Raw genomic sequence first — 22,374 nt, 5'->3', positions numbered from 1 at the left:
CTTATCCACAACTCCTCTTTTACCACTAAATGAAATTTATTGGGACATTCAGATAATCTTTGCATAGTACCTTTGTGCATCTCTTATTTTACTTTTTGATCCAACACACACTTTGAGGTTCCCACAACAAAACATGGAAACTATCATTCTTTCCATAATATTGAAGGGTATACACAATTCTTATCCGCAACTCCTCCTATACCACTGAATAAATTTTCATGATATATATACAAGGGTTGATCCAAAAGTAATGTCACAGTGTCCATATCTTTTATTTTTGGCGCCATATTATCAAATATTATATACCAAAAGATGCATAAATATAAATCTAATTAAACTTGAAATAATGTTTAACTGAATTTATTTTGTAGGTGTTTAAAACATAGAACAATGGGGATGTCGCCGCGTCACAACCGAACGTCACAAATTAAAGTGTACTGTTTTTAGAATAGAAAAGAAAAACACATTAAAAAGCATCTTTTAAAAGCGAATACTAGTAATCAAAAAATATTTTAAAAGACAAAACTTTACATAATTTTCTGGTCTTAAGTTGAAAATTATGACTTAATTACTATTTTTTTTTTTTATCAAAAACATCATTGTTTTACTCCGGTGCATTGAAAAAAGGAAATGTCGAAATGGTCAAAAAAGCCAAAACAAACTGTAATGCATTTTGCTTCAAAATGGAGAAATCGATATCGCCAGTAGAGACAGTTACGTTGATTCACCAGACTCACATAGGAAAAAATATAAATAAGAGACTTGTTTAGATGGTTTCAGTGATTTCGGGTGGGTGATGGGTCATTGAATGCTCAGCAGATGACAAGAAGACCTAAAGATGGGAGGACGGACGGAAACGTTCTATGGTGTGTGACGTTGTCAAAAAAAGACATACGGTTTGAGCATTATGTGAAATTTTAAGTTGGTCTTATACTACTGTTCAGATAATTTTGACAGAAGAATTAATTATGGAAAGAGTGAGTGTACGATGGGTACCAAGTTTTCTTTAAGAAAGTGAAATTTGTGAACGTGTTCGTGGATCTCAAATATGTTTTAAAGAAACGAAGGGAAGTGTCTAAATGTATGACGGCACGTATCCGTCATATGACGTTATTTAGGTGCGGCGACTACCATAATCGCACGTTGTATAAAATCTGATATTTTGAAAAGTATAAATCGTGTTGAATCGAAATTTTCAGGTCTGATTTGAAATAAATGTAGATTTCATCATTGATAATTTTGTTGTTTTTCGTCGACGGGTAGCGATTTTATCGAAGTTGTGACATTACATTTGGATCAACCCTCGTATTTTCAGAGATTCTTTATTACATAACGTCATTGGGCACCTCCTATTTTACTTTTTGATCTGACATTTATTAATTCCGGGTCTCCCAGAGCAAAACATTGATGTGTTTTGCCATTATAATCATAGAAAGGCTGGGGGGAGGGGGTATTATTTTATGAGCTCAGTGCTCACAGAACATATAGTTTATTAGATTTTTAACAAACTAGTTTTGTCGAAGATCAGTTTTATTTAAGAAATGACTTTAATTCTTGGCCATATTATCGAGTATAATCTGGTTTGGGTCAGTTTACGCTTTATAATCCGCGAAGCGGATTATAAAAAAGCGAAACTGACCCAAACCAGATTATACTCGATAATATGGCCAAGAATTAAAGTCACTTCTTATAATTTAATTTTAAAATAATTAAACAACTTTTGATGTAAAATTGCGTTGCTTTTTACATGTTTTATAAGTTCAAATTTACCGCGCAATAATACAACCGTAGTAACGGAAGTGATTTGAAGCGAGGGGAGGTAATAACTGATACATAGATCTAGCAGCCATGATGTTTGTTTACATGAGGTAAGAACGAGTAATTGTTTAAAGTTGAAGGTACATTTATTAAATCTGGAATTTTCCATGGATTCCGAGGACTGGAAATGAGGGGATTGCATGGATATGATGATTAAGCTGGTCGTCAAGGGGGTGTGTCCCCATACCAAACCAGATTATACAAAATGTTTTGCGTTCCTTTTTGGAAATCAACCAATGAGAGGCGAGAATACAAACAAAATTAAATTATATATACTTGATGAATTATTCCTTATTTGTTTACTTTGAAAAAAAAAAGAAGCAAATCACAGAAATAACTTTAGGCTGTAAAAAATCCCCTTGTGTAGAGAAAGTTATTGTCTACAAAGGGATCAACACTTTCAGATATACCTCTACATATATAATGCAATTACATTAATTCACTTTCAGAGCTAGATCGATTAAAATTCAAATCTGTCCACCGAGAATAAAATTACCTGAAATGTTCAAACAAAATTGTATGTATCTTTGAGACGGAATTGTCATCGTTAAAAAAATAAAAAAAAAAGTAAAAATTCGTTTTTCTTTTTTTCCCCCCAAGAAACGCGAATAACACTAACAATTATAACAGCACATTCTTCTAGTAACGTTTTGTTTTAAAAAATTTTAGGCCATATTAAAAAAATTGTTTGGTTGCCCTATCCCGACCTATACTGGCAGGGGTTCAAAATTCCTCAAGCCCGACGTCCCGGACTAACAAATTCCGGATCCGGACTCGGCATTTAGAATTCGCCTAAGTCCTGGGACTTGGCTGTTTTTTGTTTATCTTTTTTTTTAAGTTAAAAAAATGATCGTAAAGCTAAAAATAAAGCAAATTCTCAAATGTATTACGTAAAAATGGGTTTGTGGTCGTTAAAATACCCATAAAACATTACGAACGTTTCGAAAATACAATCCGTCTTTTTATTTTCCGTTGCGGTTAGATTCTTGCTTTTACGCAATTCCTCATGTTTCCTCCTATATGACAAACGGCAATTAGTCTATTAGTTTTTTAAATTTCGGTTTTAGCTTTGACTTACAGCACATTCTAACTGCTATTTATTGTAACAGATGGTTTATTCAGTAGTGAGTATTTGTAAAAGTTATTGTAATGTACCAATAATCTATCAGTCTGGTACTTTTGAAATACTCATGTATGACTATATGACAGTTTATGGAGGAAAAATAAAACATATATTAATACATATAGTCTTTATTCATTCAATGCAACAAATGAAAATAAATTGTAAGTAACATAAATTTAATGATGTATAGGTTAATATGGACTTTCAAATTTCTTCCTCGGACTTGCCTAAAATTTACGCTTTAAGTCCTGGACTTGACCATGACAAAAAAAATTTTGAACCCCTGACTGGCTAAAGATGGTCCTTCTCGAAGCTTTTTTTTTAATCCCCAAGAAGCAATTATATTTTTTTTATTTTGTGTTCTGGAAAAAAGATTTTAAAAAATTATCCTTGATATTAAAATTTTCTGAGAGAAATATTTTTTACCTACCTATAACCTACCAACCAATTTTTTTTATCCTGAGTTGGAAGAGGGCAAGCAAACGATATTTCAAAGTTGGTCTTAATGTTTTTATTTATTTATTAAGTTAATCATTTAATATAGACGTAAAAACAGATATAAGAGTTTCTTTGTGACTAATTATAAAAATTGCATTATAATTGCTTCAAATAAACCGTAATATGGTTCTTTTTTATTCAAGGTTTTTTTTTTGGGGGGGGGGGGGGTAACTTGAATTTTCTTTCCCCGATTACCCCCGGCCCCCACCCTCCACTCTCGCTTTCAAAATACTGCTTGAATAAAAAATAATAATGACGAAAAAATGGGGCGGTAGGTAGGTGAAAAAAATAGGGCCACTTAGCCAGTCGGTCGGATAGGGCAACCAAACAATTTTTTTTAAGTGGTCTAATTCACTTTGAGTTTTTGTATTCTCTGTTAAGGTGTCTTAATTGGTCAACTCCTCCATTTTTTCTCAGCAATGTCTCAGTATGACATCTCTTACAGGTGACCTTTCCATTTATCTACGATCATTATCATTAAATTTAAGAGTGCTAATTGTTTACACACATCATTGATGTGACATCAATAAAGTTATGAAAAGACATATCATATTTGTTTTAACACATTCTCAGCAGGACGCAAAATCTGCAAGATAAAAGGGACATTTCCTTCTCAATATAGTTTAATAGCTCAAAAACAGCGGGATCTAGAAATTCGGTAATACATTTTCTACAAGTGATCGTATATCATTCCAACTAAAACAATTAACATCTAATTCATACAGGCACATAAATCCCCCCCGGGGGGGGGGGGGGGGGGGGGGTCTGAGTATTCTGCTAAAGTATACTAGTATTTTCCTTTAAAAGCTGAGTTCTCTCCTTCTTGTTAGGTCGAACAAAATCCAGGATTTGAACGGTTGTTTTTTTTAACCGCTTGTCCGTTTTTGTTTTTGTTTTTTTTTTTGTTTTTTGTTATTGTTGTTGATGTTGCTTTTTTGTTTGTAAGTTGTCCCCCTCCTCCTTTTTTTGAAACTGTTACTATGGATCTGTTTTAAGTACAAGAAAAGCATATCTTTCATTTAGCTTAATTTCAATGGACACGTTTCATTTAAAAACTTCACATTTTTATAAACGAATAACAGACATTCATTTTAGAGAGAGTTATCGCTCATATCAGATAATCGTTGAACCTTAATAAGGTTTTCTATAAGAAGTGTTTGAATGTCAACCCTAATTCAGATAATAAAACAAATCCATTATCATTAACTCGATAAAACTGTTCATATACTTACAAACAATAAACAATATATGCAAGAGTTTATACATATATATTTAACTATAATTAATATTTAAAAATTTATATAATCCTTGGCGCTCAATAGGTAAACTAAATCTGTAAACCAACCAAATTTCTTGTTAAATTTTTGTTGATAAAGCAAAACTTAATTCTGCCTACATATATATCCTATTATGTTTTTATTTACATGGTTAAGACTGCTAGTAGGAGTGTGGGAAAAAGACATGTATTAAGAGAGATAACCCTTACAGCGTATTTTAAGGATGTCCAATCCTTTTATTCAGAATCACACTGTAGTTTTCAATTCACCTCCAGGATATAGGATTTAATTAGTATCTAGCGTTGACCTCAAGACCATAAACTCAGAAGAGACTGAAATCAAATTTAAAAGTCACAGGCTGACTGACAACTTTCCAGTCTCATTAAAATCAAACCTCCCAAGTCAAAATGAACAGCTGTAATTTAGCTGTTAATTAACCTTCCCAGTTCTCATTTAACAGCTGTTCTTTTGCTGTTCCTAAGCATTCCAGTTCACTCACTTTATGCAAATTAGTAATTTGCATACACACATTCCAATAGCAGTTAACAGCAGTTATTTAGCATTCCCAGTTCTTTAGCTGTCGTATAGGCCGAAATATTTTAATGAGCTCTGTGAAAACAGCTGTCCGGTATGAATATTAATGAGAACTGCTTCAAAAACTGCTGTAAGCTATTTAATATTCAGGAGAACTGATAACAAGCATTTCCTTATATGGACATCCCAGTGACTTAAAACTGCTAGGAACTGCTGTAAAACTGCTAGGAACTGCTAAATAATTGCATACATATATGATTATTTACAACACTATCAACAATGTGTATAATTATATACTATTTATTATATTATTAGGAGCAACAATTTTAAATGAAAGAAAATGTACATATTATGTTCATAACCAATGCATTGGATCCTAATTCCTATCTGTTGACAAACATACAGAACAGCATATGGAGAAAGTTTAAACTCTTCAGTCACAAATTTAATAATTTATCATAAAAAAATACAAGAATGTGGCATTTTAGATAATAAATAAAATAGAAATCTATTCAAGTGGTAGTAAAAAGTACAACACTATTAGGTATTGGAACACAGTAATATAGAATATTTACTAAGAATATTTATACTTTTTATATCAATCTTGATTTATTTAGTACATTACACATACTTTACAATATTTGTATTAATATCAGCTACAATTTTAAATCTTTAATAGGAACATCTTATGGTATTGGTCTTTGCCACTTTCTACCTGCGTTCCTGATTCATTTCTCGCAATTCAATTAATATCCCAGGGCTTTCTAAAATCACACCCATCTCATGATCTGTCCAATGAAAAATTATTTTCTCCACTTAATTCTTTGTTACTTGTAAGGTCACTGCATGTTTAATGTTTGCTGGCTGCTCTTGGTCAATTTGCAAATCCTATCAGTTAAAAAACACACACACTAAGTTTCACAGTTGAATAAATAAAATTCAAATTAATTGCTAACCTTTTATAATCTACCTTTATATATCCTATACAAGTTTAGTTTCTTCAATTTTGTGTCAATTTGTTTACAATAAAGGCATTCATGATTATTTGATTAGTGATTTAATTAAAATTTTTCTTTAATATCTAAAGCTTTTCCTAAAATAAAAAAAAGAAATATATACCTCATATACAGGCCCCGTTTTTTAGTCCCAATCAGGTCCAAGAAAATCACTACATCCACCTATATCTTCTCCTTCTACAAAAACATCGTATAGGCTATGGTAAATCAGTGCAAAAAATGACAATCCTCCTAAAAAATTGGCAATGCTATATCAATCCTTCAAGAGTTCTCTGAGCTGACTGAAATGTGGCTAAAACGTAGCAGATTTAGAACACTTATTTTTTTATTTATCAACAAACACACATGTATTAAAAACATATACCTACTGTATATAAAATATCTGCATCTTTTGTTAGATATAGCAATCCAATCTCTGTCTTATTGGTGACGACAATCCCCCTCTTCAAAACATTCTCTTGCCTTCTCTCCAAACTATACAATATGGCAGCCAAGGTTGTTGAATTTTGGCGGTCTGTTGTTTAAATTAATTGAACACCAAGCCCGACATTTCAACAGTTTCTCAATCCCGATCAAATTATACATAACAGCTAACAGGAACAGACAACTGCTGTTAACTCCAAAGCAGTTTTTTTATTACCTGTTCTGAGATGAACTGCTGAAGAACAGCTTAAAAACAGCTAAGCTTACTGCTCTTGAAACAGTTTTGAAAACAGCTATGAAATGAACAGCTGAGAACTGCTAAATAACAGCTGTAAATTTGAAAAACTGGTAAAACACTGCTATATAACAGCTAAAAACAGCAGTTCATTTTGTCTTGGGCAAGTTCACCATTTATTTTTTTTTTTTTAGTTTGGTCACATGAAGCAACAATCATATAAAAACATAGGTAATCAGAGATTACAGAGCTCACCTCAACGAATGTTGTCTTTAAGTAAGGCAAAGTCACACAATTAACCAACAAAAAGTGTACATTCCAAAAATGAAAATATTTAAGCAATTTTGATCTGATACTTTGAAATAGACCTACATAAAAAATTTAAACTAGTTCTTCTTCATGAAAATGTAATCAAAATCCAGCATCTGAAGCAAATTTGAGAGTTTTCATCTCTTGATGCAACATTTGTGCAAGTTTGGTTTATACAATGTTATATAAGCCTTATAGTTTTTTGGAAACTCACCCATAACTTTTACCTGGTTTATTAACTGAAAAATGTATGTCGAATTCAGCATCCGAAGCAAGTCCATTAGTGTGCATCCTAAGATGTATCGTCCATGCAAGTTTGGTCAATATAGAGCTTATAGTTACTTGGAAATGAAACCTACACCAAAAACTTTAACCTATTCACTCAACCAGAAAATGTAGGTCAGATTCAGCATCCGAAGCAAGCCTGGTAGTATGCATCCTTAGATGTATCATCCATGCAAGTTTGGTCAACATAGGGCTTATAGTTACTTGGAAATGAAACCTGCACCAAAAACTTTGACCTGTTCACTCAACCGGAAAATGTAGGTCAGATTCAGCATCCGAAGCAAGCCTGGTAGTATGCATCCTTAGATGTATCATCCATGCAAGTTTGGTCAACATAGGGCTTATAGTTACTTGGAAATGAAACCTGCACCAAAAACTTGGACCTGTTCACTCAACCGGAAAATGTAGGTCAGATTCAGCATCCGAAGCAAGCCTGGTAGTATGCATCCTTAGATGTATCATCCATGCAAGTTTGGTCAACATAGGGCTTATAGTTACTTGGAAATGAAACCTGCACCAAAAACTTGGACCTGTTCACTCAACCGGAAAATGTAGGTCAGATTCAGCATCCGAAGCAAGCCTGGTAGTATGCATCCTTAGATGTATCATCCATGCAAGTTTGGTCAACATAGGGCTTATAGTTACTTGGAAATGAAACCTGCACCAAAAACTTTAACCTGTTCACTCAACCGGAAAATGTAGGTCAGATTCAGCATCCGAAGCAAGCCTGGTAGTATGCATCCTTAGATGTATCATCCATGCAAGTTTGGTCAACATAGGGCTTATAGTTACTTGGAAATGAAACCTGCACCAAAAACTTGGACCTGTTCACTCAACCGGAAAATGTAGGTCAGATTCAGCATCCGAAGCAAGCCTGGTAGTATGCATCCTTAGATGTATCATCCATGCAAGTTTGGTCAACATAGGGCTTATAGTTACTTGGAAATGAAACCTGCACCAAAAACTTTAACCTATTCACTCAACCGGAAAATGTAGGTCAGATTCAGCATCCGAAGCAAGCCTGGTAGTATGCATCCTTAGATGTATCATCCATGCAAGTTTGGTCAACATAGGGCCTATAGTTACTTGGAAATGAAACCTGCACCAAAAACTTGGACCTGTTCACTCAACCGGAAAATGTAGGTCAGATTCAGCATCCGAAGCAAGCCTGGTAGTATGCATCCTTAGATGTATCATCCATGCAAGTTTGGTCAACATAGGGCTTATAGTTACTTGGAAATGAAACCTGCACCAAAAACTTTAACCTATTCACTCAACCGGAAAATGTAGGTCAGATTCAGCATCCGAAGCAAGCCTGGTAGTATGCATCCTTAGATGTATCATCCATGCAAGTTTGGTCAACATAGGGCTTATAGTTACTTGGAAATGAAACCTGCACCAAAAACTTGGACCTGTTCACTCAACCGGAAAATGTAGGTCAGATTCAGCATCCGAAGCAAGCCTGGTAGTATGCATCCTTAGATGTATCATCCATGCAAGTTTGGTCAACATAGGGCTTATAGTTACTTGGAAATGAAACCTGCACCAAAAACTTTAACCTGTTCACTCAACCAGAAAATGTAGGTCAGATTCAGCATCTGAAGCAAGCCCAGTAGTATGCATCCTTATATGTATCATCCATGCAAGTTTGGTCAATATAGAGCTTATAGTTACTTGGAAATGAAACCTACACCAAAAACTTTAACCTGTTCACTCAACCGGAAAATGATGGTCAGATTCAGCATCTGAAGCAAGCCCAGTAGTATGCATCCTTAGATGTACCATCCATACAAGTTTGGTCAACATAGGGCTCAGAGGCGTAGTCACAAACTTAAAAGTGGGGGGGCTCAACTCCAGAAATTCTTTGAAAAAAAAAAACCAAACTTAAAAGTGGGGGGCTCAACTCCAGAATTTCTTTGACAAGCAAAAAAAAAAAAAAAAAACCAAACTTAAAAGTGGGGGGCTCAACTCCAGAAATTCATTGACAAGCAAAAAAAAAAAAAAAAAAAAAAAAAAGGGGAAAGTTCCCCAAACTCGAAAATCCTATTTCGTGGGGGGGGGGGGGGGGGGGGGGGGGGGGGGGGTAGAGGCCAACTTTTTCAAAGGCAAGTTACTTTGAAATCCATTCAATGAATATTTCCTATAGTAAAGGTAATGTTGGGGAAAATAGCTGTGATTTTGTTCTTCTTTTAAAAAGTGGGGGGGCACAGACATACTCTTGCCCCCCCACATCTGAAAGTGGGGGGGCTAGTGCCCCCGCTGCCCCCCCTGTGACTACGCCTATGGGGCTTATAGTTACTTGGAAATGAAACCTGCACCAAAAACTTTAACCTGTTCACTCAACCGCAAAATGTAGGTCAGATTCAGCATCCGAAGCAAGCCTGGTAGTATGCATCCTTAGATGTACCATCCATGCAAGTTTGGTCAACATAGGTCTTATAGTTACTTGGAAATGAAACCTGCACCAAAAACTTTAACCTGTTCACTCAACCAGAAAATGTAGGTCAGATTCAGCATTTGAAGCAAGCCCAGTAGTATGCATCCTTAGATGCATCATCCATGCAAGTTTGGTCAATATAGAGCTTATAGTTACTTGGAAATGAAACCTACACCAAAAACTTTAACCTGTTCACTCAACCGGAAAATGATGGTCAGATTCAGCATCTGAAGCAAGCCCAGTAGTATGCATCCTTAGATGTACCATCCATACAAGTTTGGTCAACATAGGGCTTATAGTTACTTGGAAATGAAACCTGCACCAAAAACTTTAACCTGTTCACTCAACCGGAAAATGTAGGTCAGATTCAGCATCCGAAGCAAGCCTGTTAGTATGCATCCTTAGATGTACCATCCATGCAAGTTTGGTCAACATAGGGCTTATAGTTACTTGGAAATGAAACCTACACCAAAAACTGCACCAAAAATGTTAACCTGCTCCAAAAACATTAACCTGGTCATTCCTTCCCTGAAATTGCAGCATCTGAAACTTTGACTGGTACAATGAAACACACTAGAACCATCTTCCATGCATGTCTAATCAATATAGGACATAGAAGTACTTAAAAAGAAAACTGCTCCAAAAAACTTAACCTGGGACGCCGACGCCGACACCGAGGGTATTACATAAGCTCCCCCAACTTCGTTGAGGTGAGCTAAAAATTAACAAAATTAAAATTTTCACATTTCTCTATTATGATCTTGCCATCTGATACCCTTTTGTTCATATTTGTTAAATCATCTCTCCCATCTTAGTCTGACATTTTCTTTTTTCGTGAAAATGGGAATCATGGTATTATAATTCAAATCATAGAATTAAAAATAAAAATCCTTCAATTTCTGTTCTTGAAATTGGATGTGCCTTTCTTCATGGAAAAAATCGGAAAGTAAACATCTGGTCTGGGTTTTCCTGATTGCCTTGCTCAATCCAAGTGAACTCAACTTAGTTTTGTCCATTTTATTTGTTTACAAAAGTGACACAAATACAAACATTTGTCATATAACAAAACCATTTAGGCATTTTAAATAAAACATAAAGTTCATGATTACACTTTTTTTTTTGAAACAATGTTTGTGAATGTGTCCCAAGTTAGTTCACAGATGTCAGAAGTTCATCAATTGACTCTTATAAACAGTGATAAATATCAGAGCTGAAAAGTGTTTATAAAATCTATAAATCGTCGTCGTCATCTGGGAGTGCGACTTCCACTGCGGCTTGTAGCTCTTGTTCGTACTGTGCTGCTAGATTTGGGTCCATCTTGATGTCTGGTGGTTGAAGGGCAGGCATAGCAACAAATTCCAGATTCGCATCTCCAACCAATTTTCTGGCCAACCAAAGGAAAGGCTTCTCGAAGTTGTAGTTACTCTTGGCGCTAATATCATAGTACTGTAAGTTCTTTTTTCGGTGAAACACGATGGCTTTGGCCTTCACTTTTCGATCTTTGATATCAACTTTGTTCCCACACAAAACAATGGGGATATTTTCACAAACGCGCACCAGATCTCTATGCCAGTTGGGAACATTTTTGTAGGTCACACGAGATGTGACATCAAACATTATAATGGCGCACTGTCCTTGAATGTAGTAACCATCTCTCAGACCACCGAATTTTTCTTGACCAGCTGTATCCCATACATTGAAGATGATCTCACCACGAGTTGTGTGAAATTTCAAAGGATGGACCTCAACACCGAGTGTGGCGACATATTTCTTCTCAAATTCTCCTGTGACGTGTCTTTTGACGAATGTTGTCTTTCCCACGCCACCATCTCCAACAAGAACAAGTTTAAATGTAGGAATTTGATCTGCCATTGTAAACCGGTGTGCTACGCAAAATGGCGCGCCTGCCAAGAGTTTCGCTCTTTTATGAAAGGAGGTAGCAAAATTACCATGCGCCCTGAAAATGCGCAGTTAAAAAACGTACTTCCGGAGTAAACATCTCATCACATTTTAAGAAAAGATGGACGAATTGCAAAAACTTGAGTATTTGTCTCTGGTCTCTAAAGTTTGTACAGAACTTGAGAACCATCTGGGACTAAATGACAAGGACCTAGGTATGAAAATTGTGTCTAAAGATGTAACTCGAATTTTCTCCAAATGAAGAGATGGTGTAATATTTCTCTCCACTACATATCCAGTTAATACTGGCAAGAACCCGTTCAACTTGAATTATATAACAAATATTTATAAATGGAAATGGCTATTTATACACATTATGTATATATGTGTTAGAAAGTGTGACCATTCAGGCTTAAGTGTGAATATCCCCTCACTCCCAAGTTTACTGAAAAAAAACAACAACTAGAGAGCCAGAATTTCTCTTAAAAAAAAAATATGAAATTACTTTGTCAGTCACATATTAGGCTTGGTATTGGCCAAAAATTTATATTGCGATAATACTATGATATTTTTCACTGTGTTGAGATATGCATGTAAATTTACATATCAGGTCTGGTACAATCACTAAATTTAGCTACGTAGCTTGATTTACCAACATAGCTTTATTTACCTAGCTGAGGTAGCTTTATTTAGCTACCAAATTGATTCATTTCTATTAAAAAGCATTTTTCTCAGGGTGTGCAGAAAATATCATTTTGATGCAGTGATCATTTTCAACTTTAAACTCATCTGAAAACAACTCATGAAAAAATCCCTCTTGGAAAAATGTCTTTCTGCGCAATTGCAATCAAAGTTCTAAAAGTTTTTGGGCTATGTATGACAGTTAGAACAGTTACTTCTTGAATGAAATGAAAAAGAAGTCCAGTTCCGGTTAACATGATAATAGGTCGGTAATTATTCAGCACAATGTGAAGTAATCATACTCAGTCATGCCTCACCACGCCAAATAGAGACGACAGTTAACCAAACAATGGAATTACATGTTTGGCTCTAAATTGTCCAAACGCAGCAATGTATGAACTATCTCTGCTTTGGATTGTTTTTTTAAGCCTCCCTAGTATAAATATCAATAGGCATTTAATTGCGACTTTTTGTCTCTTTTTAATAAAAAGAAAACTTTTGAAAACTTACCTTGAAATAGCTAAATAAAGCTACCTGAGGTAGGTAAGTAAAGCTACGTAAGTAATTCTACCTACGTAGCTATATCTGGTGATTGTACTGGACCTGCATAATTTTCAATAATAGTTAACATTGCAAAAATAGATGGTCTCTTAATTAACTTCTGTTTATTATGTTGACGGTGCAACCATTAGGGTGAGTGCAGATATTTCTCTATGCTTTAATTTAATCAGGCTCATCAAACCGCACATGACATTTGATGCAACTCGAATCTTTCGTAACTACTTGGCCATTTTCTGAAAGAGAATGTTATTTATCGTTCATGGAAATGACCAAGTAGTTACGATTGCGTCTAGACTCTGACGTCACATGATGTAGTATGTAAGTTGTAGTACCCCAAAAAAGACTGAACAGTGCTGAAAGTTAATGAAGAATATTAATTTCATTTACTATTTATCTTCAATATAATTTAATATGTCCATTAAATATAGGCGCGTTAACTTTTTGTCGAACTTTTGTGGTTTTTATCGCGAGAACGTAGCTAAAACAAGCAATGTATTGTGGGTCCAAAGTAACTGTGGCAAAAAAATCGTTTGGATCAATGTGCAAAGTCTGAATTTGGTGTTGCTTTGAGAGCTTTGGTGACGAGTGATGCTTCCTGCCGCCACTCTGCGCTCGTAGCGCTTGCTATATATACATATAATAAGCAGAATGTACTGTAGAATTCTTATTATACCCAAGGAATTAATTATTGAGTAATTTCGCGTGAAGCATCACTCGCGAAATCAGATTCATCGCTATTATATTTATGATGCCAAATTCATTCATTACAACAGCAACTTTACTGTTTGGAATATGATTGAAATCAGGAACTGGAAATTGTATTACAATTTGTTTTGTGACAACTATCGCAGTACACCAAATGTGACCAAAGTATAACGATAATATGATGAAGGTTTTCCAATTAGCATGATTAGGGCAGACTATTCAAAACACAAAATGTGACATTTGAAACATCTATACTTCATGACTTCAAATGACACCATATGTAAAATTGCCAAAACAAAGTCTGAACAATGCTAATTTTAATGAGGAACGTTTAATCTACTATTTGTTTGCTATATCCATTAAATGGAGGAGAGTTAATTTTCTCTTGGAAATTTTTGTTACCATAAAAACATAGTTTGAGTCAAGCTTATGCATTTGTACAGCCAATTCACCAATATAAGTTCAATATCCCTTAGTATATTATGGTTCAGTCCTGCTGTTTGATATAGTTCAGTTTACCAGATAAGAATTTAAAATATTTTTCTAAACTAATATAAGAGTTAAAATTAACACAAAGGATTTCAAAATTCTCACATCTCATTGTTTTTTTCAGCTGAATTTATCATACATCTGGCGGAAAAGAATGATACATATCAGAAGTTTAAAAAAGCTTTGGATGAAAATGGTGCAGAGTTTGCAGTAAGAAATGGAGTCAACTTCATAATTACTTGTTCTAAATATTTATGAAAAACATTCATTATTTCTTTGGTGAAATGTGTAAAATGAAATATGCCATGGTTAGGGATGGGGTAATAAAAAAATATTTTTTTATTTAACTGTAATGTGTACAGGTATAATTGACTAAATTTTCTATTACTAGACTATGATGACCAAAATTATGAAAGTTTTACCACAAGTTATCTGGAGAAAGGGAAAATTATATGTGAACCAATTCTCACACAATTTGAATTGTAGAGCTTTTAAATAAAAAATAAATGCTTATATGTGGTGTCCTATAACAAACTTATTGATGTTGTAAATATTATTATTTTTAGGATTCACTGGTTGCAAATCTGCTCAGGCTGATCCAGAAAATGAAACCAAAACCACAGAAAGAAACCAAGAAAGAAACAGAAATCACCAAAGAAAGTGTTCAGAGTGACGTGGAAATAAAAAAGAAGCTATTCCCAGGTTTGGCTCTGGCAAATGACCCCAAAACCAGGGTAAGCACCTATACTTTCTTTGACTTGATTTCAGATTTGGTCCTTATTGTTGAGCTAAATCATAAGATAAATATATAAAGTATAATATGTGTTGCTTGAAATGAATTTGTTTTAAAGTTTCTAATTGCTCATGACCCCAAAAATTTGTATATGAAAAAAAAGAAAACCAATAATTCTTTCTTACATGCAATGACCATTTTTATTTTAAATGTAGAATATGTTGCTGGATGAAGATGAGGAAAAACCAATCAAAACAGAGAGGACAGAAGACAGTAAGCCAATCAAAACAGAAAGAACAGATGACAGTGCTACTAAGCCAATCAAAACAGATGTTACAGATGTTGATGTGGCAGGTGATATGATGAATGAACTGGAGGCACTAATGAATGCTCCAGCACCAAAAGAAAAAAAGTAATCGAAATTACCAAAATACTTAGCAAACATTTAATGTTTATGAATTGATGACATATCACCCTTGGATTTAATATTTAATTGGATTATAATGGTAAAATACTTGAAGGAAAAGTGGTAGGGACTTCCAAAACACTTTGACATATCCATGGTATTCAATATCATAGTTAAACTCAATGTTCATATTTACAAAATAAAAAAGGCATAAACTAGATTGTCAATGATTATCATTTATCAGGTATTTTTTCATGTCATATTAAAGAGAAGTATATTTCAAAATGTATTGAATTCACATCATCTTAAGATTTTTTATGCTTTGCTTTTTGCAATAAAAAGTATCCCTTTAAACTTCAAAAAGTATGATTCTAAATTGGAAGCATTGTGAAGGGAAAAACACAGACATACATATGATTGAAATAAAATCCTTTTGTAGCAATAAGGAGAAAGAAAGAAGAAGAGACCGGAGTCGAAGCAGAGAGCGAGATAGAAGGTAATACAGTATATTTGTTTTTTTATGTCTTGCAAATTTTGCTAAAAAGGATAGATTTGTACAGTTTTTATTTTGCATAAGTTACATGTATTTTTGTGATTTCAAAATTAAAAAAAGGGTTATTATTTTTATGGCACACAACAATTGACATAATTTCTCTGTGTTTTAATTTTTTGTGAATTGAAATTAAAATTGATTGCAAAAGATGTGAAAAATACCGGTAGATCAGATATACTGTATTAAGGTCATATCAGAAGGCCAACATATTATCATAGAAAAAAGTATGCAGATTGCAGAATATGTAAAGATAGAAAAAATTAAAAGGGTCACATTTACTGAGATAACTGAATAGGAACCTGATGGTTTTCCTTACATGAAAGTCATATAGATTCAGGTTTGTCATTAGGAATTGAAATATGAGGGGACGTGAGAAAAGTAGAAGGGGGTCTTGGGAGTAGTCATAACAAGCAACGAATTTCCCTGATGTTGGGGACAACCCTGTATAGTATGGTTATGAATGCTGATTGGTATATGTGATGTTTATTTGAAAAATATATTTTCTGAAAGGTTCATTAATTGATGAACATTTCATTGAAAAAAAAATCAGATACAGTAAAACTCGTTTAGTGCAGATATTGTGAATTTACGGATATAGTCAAGTCATCTTGGATCCCCAGCTATATAAATTTAGTGAATTTCTTATACGGTTATAATGAATTATGGATATAACAAGTAATTTCATAGGTCGTAGCGACTTCGTTATAACCAAGTTTTGCTGTATTTTAATCACTGAGATTTTGCTCATTGTTATTGTTGAGTCTGATATTTCACTTATCATATTATTAAATTTCTAATAGTTAATTCAAGATTTGTAAACTATGTGTTATATTTTTTAAAGGAGAAGGAGGAGCAGGTCTAGAGATAGATCAAGGTCAAGAAGTCGAGACAGAGACAGACGAAGAAATAGGTCAAGGTCAAGAGACAGAGATAAAAGACGACGAGATCAAAGATCACGAAGTCGTGAGAGAGATAAAAAGAAATGGAGACAAAGGGACAGAGAAGAGCTCCCTATGGACCCTGAGCCAGGAAGGGTAAGTTACCTTAAGGTACCCTGAAAAAAAGGTAGGTTACCTTAAGGTACTCTGAACCAGGAAAGGGTAGATTACCTTAAGGTAACCTGAACCACCTCAAGGTTGTCAGAAATAAAAATCAAAATATGATGTTTTTTTAGAATGTGAAGTAACTAGGGAAGCTTAATCCTCTGAGGTATCTGATCCCCTCTTTGAAATTTCCAGGAGTTTTGTGCCCTGTTCACAGATTGGTTTATAGATTTTTTTTAGAATGATCAGTGTTCATTATCTTCATCTTTTTCATTGCTTCCTTACTCTCTTGACTTATTCCTGTGGGCTACATGAGGATACACTTACAGCATATTGCAGCAGGTCTCCCAAACCATATATGCATTGTATGCAAATATTTTTATATGTAAGCAATTAATATGCATGTTTACATGTTGATTATGTTTACCATGTTTAAGTTTATTTAATTCATCTGACAGATATACAATGGGAGAGTCAACACCATTATGCAGTTTGGCTGCTTTGTTCAGTTAGAGGGTCTTCGAAAGAAATGGGAAGGGCTCGTTCATATTTCACAGGTAAGTGAACGGCTGCTAGAAATTTATTTTATTAGGGCCCCGCAAGGATTTGCGGGTGCCCTATAGTAATCACTCTGTTGTCCGTAAAAGTCCATCCGTCTTCTGTCTGTCTGTCCGTCTGAAACTATATCCGTCCACAAATTTTCTGTTTTTTTCTTAATAACTTTTTTTATGGTTGCCCATATCAAGTTTAAATTTGGTATGGTGAGTTTAATAGGCAGAAAGACATATTTTGATGCTTTTGATTAAAATGTACTTCTAGTTTGGAGCTGGGGTGGTGGGGTAGATTCCTAAACTATGAATAAGAATGAACGGGCAACTTTTTTTATGGTTGCCCAATCGATCAAATTTGGTACGTAGTTTAAAAAATACATATTTTGATGCTAAGTTTGGCAATTATGTCCCTTGGTTTGGAGCTGGGGTGGTGGATAATTGTAGATTCCTTAACTTTATATAAGAATGCATTGGCAAAGAGAGATAACTGCTAAGATGTTTATTTTAGTAAAAGTGAATGCTATTGGAGTCCCATGAGATTAATTAGCTTTCCTCCTTGAAGAAATTCCAGAGCATTATCTTTATCTGTCACTTTGAGATTAAGTACCACCTCTGTCTGCAAATGAAGTTTGTTTTGAAGTTAAATCATTTTGGAATTCTATGCAAATACTCTGATATGTGGATTTAAATATAAATTTTTATTATTTATTTTTGTTTAATAGTTATGATTTCATTGAATCCTAAAAAAAGAAATAGATTAAAGAAGATTTTTTGATTTACCAGGGTACTTTTTTTTTTTTCACTTTTTTCCTTTTTTTTTTATAAATATATTAATTCAAGAATGTTTTTAATTTTTAATGTAGTTGTATAAAAACTCCGTTCTATCATTAATACTGAAAAAAGTCCTTATTGTAACTTTAGAAGAAAATGATGAGAGAGGTACAATTAATCCCTTGGGATTTGTAATTATCTAGCCTGCTGCAGAAAATTTAGTAGGCTTCTCTTTAGGTCACTTTAAGATTAATGAAAACCTTTGTCTGCAACTGCCGTTTGTTTGAAGTTAAATTGTCAAGCCTTCATGATATTTGCATTCATTGAAGGCTGGCATTTTATATAACACAAGATTCATAATTGTTTAAATATAAATTCAATGTTAAGTTGTTCTTTACTGCCTAATGTAAATACAAGAATATTGTTTTCAGGTTTTTGAATATTCAAATTATGTTGAAATTTTAAGAATACAGTTGCTGTTGCTTTTTCTTTGTACATTTATTAATCATTCTGTAAGAGAATACCCTTTTAATTCTACCCCATATTACCCTTGCTGACTGGTCAGTTTTCTAGTTATTATTTTATTTCAAAAATAAATTGATAAAAGTCAGTTTTGCTGTGTAAGAAATAATGCAGAGAATGAATCTAATTTTTATGACAGTCTCTAATTTCTCTGCCAAATCAATACAAGTTTTGTTTACAATGATTTTTTAAAGGAAGTTTAAAGCTTTTGAATAAAATTTTATGTAGATATTTACTGGTTAAATTAGCAATAAATTCATTTTGTGGTATTTTAAAGAAATTTTGTATGACGTATGATGTCATAGTCAAGTTTTCCCGTACAAATTAGGCTCCGCCTCCTTTTTGTAACCTTAACTGTGCTGCGTAAATGGTGTATTGTATAATTGCATAGGTTTCATAAAAAAAAAATCAAAATCTGCTAAATAATTAATCTATCAGTTATATGTATTAAAAACACCTTTTGTTCATTTGTTGACAGTTGAGGAGAGAGGGGAGGGTAACAAATGTCAGTGATGTGGTGCAGAGAGGTCAAAAGGTCAAGGTCAAAGTTTTGTCATTCAGTGGCCAGAAAACCAGTTTATCTTTAAAGGTATGGTACAGAGAGTTAGGGAGAGAGTTTTAGCATGAGGCATAATATAAGTAATTGGTGTACAAAGAAATACAATTTTTATTTGAAAAGTAAAATCTTTAAAAGTAAACACTTTAAAGAATCACTAATTTTTGGAGGGCAGGGGGGTAACTTTCGTTGTTTTTGCACAAACTCATGTTCACCATAATTTGGAAAATTTCATATAAATTTCTACTCATTTTCAATCACAGAACCAACTCCAAAATTTGTTTTATGAAGTTTATAAAAGTTACTGTTTAATAAACACATTTCATTCTCAGGATGTTGATCAGGAAACCGGAGAAGACTTAAACCCATCAAAGACCAAGACCCTGGTAGGTGGAGAAATCCACAACAATCAAGTGGAGGCCAGGAACCCGGACCGCCCCTCCACCATGCCTCTGGTGGAACACATCCCGGATATTGACGACAGCCGCGAAAAGAAGCGATATCAGCGAATGTCGTCCCCGGAGAGATTCGAGATCCAACAGATGATCGCCGCTAACGTCATCGATAAGTCAGAACTGCCGGACTTCGATGAGGAGATGGGGGTGTTGGTGAAGGACGATGATTCCGATGAGGATATAGAGATAGAACTGAAAGAAGAGGAGGCGCCATTCCTGACTGGGCACGGCCGAGGGGGGATGGATCTTAGTCCTGTTAAAATTGTCAAGGTAACATCGGCTTCAAAATTTTTTTTAAATGTTAGTACATTTTTGTTTAAATTTGGTCAATTTTGACCATATTTTGACTTTTACTTCATGTCCATAAATTGAATATGGTGAAGTATAATTTTTAAAGGAATACTTGCTTTAAAATGACGTGAGAGAAAAAATTGCATTGATTAAATGGTTTAAAATAATGTAGCATGCATATACATGTATATGAAATACATACATGTTAAAATTTAGACATGTTCATGCATGTCAAGACAGTATCTGTTTTTAATGAAATTTTACATATATCTTAACTTTACATTTACATATATAATTTTGTAACATGATTGATTTGACAGAACCCTGACGGCTCTTTGTCACAAGCTGCCATGATGCAGAATGCTCTACAGAAGGAGAGGCGAGAGCTGAAGCAGGCCCAGAGAGAGGCCCAGATGGACGCTGTGCCCTCGGGGCTAAATAAAGACTGGATCGACCCCATGCCAGAGGGTAGGTTATATCGTCAGACTGTAATTCATACAGAAGTGGAGGTGGCATAAATTTTGATCTCAGCATGAATTTTTACCTACTAAATAATCACATTACCTTCTGACTCCAAGAACGTCTCAGTCTTTTGGGGGGGGGGGGGGGGGGAGAGGTTGAAGACCTTTGAAATCTTAAATAAAAATCTTAACAAAATGATACCCTTCATTAAAAAAATCAAGTCCGCATCAGCCAATACTTTTTTCTGAAAAACTAAATTTGAAGTATTTGAGCATTTCCTTTTGTTTTATGATATCTCTAAAGGCAATATGACACATTGTATATGAAATACTTTTTGTAAGAAAAATTAAGTAAATGAAATCAGAAGGTTTAAATAACAATTTGTATTTTTGGGGTATGTTCCAGATGGCGACAGAAGGCTAGCCTCCCAGGTGCGGGGAGTAGGAATGGCCCCAGCTGATTTACCAGAGTGGAAGAAACATATATCAGGGGGTCAGAAGGCATCCTACGGAAAGAAGGAAAAGAAATCGCTCCTGGAACAGCGCCAGAGTCTGCCTATATTTAAACTCAAGGACGAACTAGTCAAGGTAGGGAGTTGTCATCCTTTATCCAGACTGATAAAAATGAGGAGAAAATCAAAAGAATTCTGGAGGTCATTCAAATTTGATGAATTAATATCACTAAGATTTAGTCAATGAGATGTCAGAAAGATTTATAAAACTAAAATTATACATTCATTTTATGTGCCCAAAAGAAAAAAAAATAGTAGTAGTAGTATGTTAATAGTTGTTTAAATCATTATCTAAGAGAAAAAATGCACTAGGTATTTCAAATTTTACAAGAAAAATTGAATGATAGAAAATAAAATTTATAAACTCTGGTGGTGTTAGAGCCCTTGAATCTCTTATACTTTGGTTCTCAGTCATATTTGATGGCAGTTGTTTAACAATTATTTTAAACTTTATAAACTCCATTTTAGGCTGTGACAGACAACCAGGTATTAATCGTCATTGGTGAGACGGGATCAGGGAAGACAACTCAGATCACCCAGTATCTCGCTGAGGCTGGCTACACGACATCGGGGAAGATCGGATGTACTCAGCCGAGACGAGTCGCTGCCATGTCTGTCGCCAAACGAGTCTCGGAGGAATTTGGTTGTCGACTGGGACAGGAGGTAAATTTTTTTGGTTCAAAATTGACTCACCAACATTACTCTCCCCTTGTGCATTTTATACAACTTCTTTTACATTTATATCTTTCAAAGAGAAATTTTTCAGAAGTAATGATTTTGTCTGTATCCTTTTGGGATCACAAAGGAAGATGCATGTTTAAAAAAAAAAATGAAAATGTACATTTAAAACACAGATTAAAAAAATGAATCAAATAAAAAAAATATTTCAAAAAGATTTAACAAATTTAGATATCCATAGATGCTTTGTTAAAATTGTGATACAAAATAATAATACACATTTAGCACATGCACATACTCCACATGTATAAAATTTATGCATGCCTTGATAATTTCATGAAGATGCATGATTTTAATTTTCATCAGGTTGGCTACACAATTCGTTTTGAGGATTGTACGAGTCCCGAGACAAAGATCAAATACATGACAGATGGTATGATGCTGAGAGAGTGCCTGATTGACGGCGATCTGACTCAGTACAGTATTATAATGTTGGACGAGGCTCATGAGAGGACGATTCACACAGACGTCTTGTTTGGTCTACTGAAGGCC

The 22,374-nt window shown here is 34.3% G+C and overlaps 2 protein-coding genes and 1 long non-coding RNA gene across 5 annotated transcripts; 1 reads left to right on the top strand and 2 right to left on the bottom strand.

Annotated features, from left to right (window-relative positions):
- Positions 1-6,076: 6,076 nt before the first annotated feature.
- On the bottom strand, positions 6,077-7,082 carry LOC134264485 (uncharacterized). 3 transcript variants are annotated; one of them, XR_009991533.1, is made up of 3 exons: positions 6,631-7,082; positions 6,370-6,443; positions 6,077-6,138 (listed from the first exon to the last, which is right to left on the bottom strand). It is a non-coding gene; the product is annotated as an uncharacterized LOC134264485 (long non-coding RNA). The 3 variants fall into 3 exon arrangements; XR_009991534.1 differs by having other exon boundaries at positions 6,370-6,463; positions 6,635-7,082; XR_009991532.1 differs by having other exon boundaries at positions 6,635-7,082.
- A 3,875-nt stretch (positions 7,083-10,957) lies between these two features.
- LOC134264486 (GTP-binding nuclear protein Ran) lies at positions 10,958-11,889 on the bottom strand. The gene has a single exon (XM_062746778.1). The coding sequence runs from the start codon at positions 11,825-11,827 to the stop codon at positions 11,186-11,188; it is 642 nt and encodes a 213-aa protein (XP_062602762.1). The 5' UTR covers positions 11,828-11,889; the 3' UTR covers positions 10,958-11,185.
- A 13-nt stretch (positions 11,890-11,902) lies between these two features.
- On the top strand, positions 11,903-22,371 carry LOC134264487 (ATP-dependent RNA helicase DHX8-like; the record flags this gene model as incomplete). Its single annotated transcript, XM_062746779.1, has 13 exons — positions 11,903-12,069; positions 14,415-14,500; positions 14,857-15,024; positions 15,239-15,435; positions 15,869-15,925; positions 16,824-17,016; positions 17,484-17,582; positions 19,348-19,458; positions 19,758-20,150; positions 20,492-20,639; positions 21,039-21,220; positions 21,613-21,807; positions 22,189-22,371. Coding segments are annotated over exons 1-13 (2,106 nt in total), but the record flags the coding sequence as incomplete, so codon positions are not given.
- Between the last annotated feature and the right edge of the window lie 3 nt (positions 22,372-22,374).

Source organism: Saccostrea cucullata, unplaced genomic scaffold, assembly GCF_032062105.1.
Source record: "Saccostrea cucullata isolate Sc308-1 unplaced genomic scaffold, CSIRO_AGI_Scuc_v1 ctg10849, whole genome shotgun sequence".
In the NCBI taxonomy this organism is placed as follows: domain Eukaryota; kingdom Metazoa; phylum Mollusca; class Bivalvia; order Ostreida; family Ostreidae; genus Saccostrea; species Saccostrea cuccullata.
This window is presented reverse-complemented; position numbering and strand designations above follow the sequence as displayed.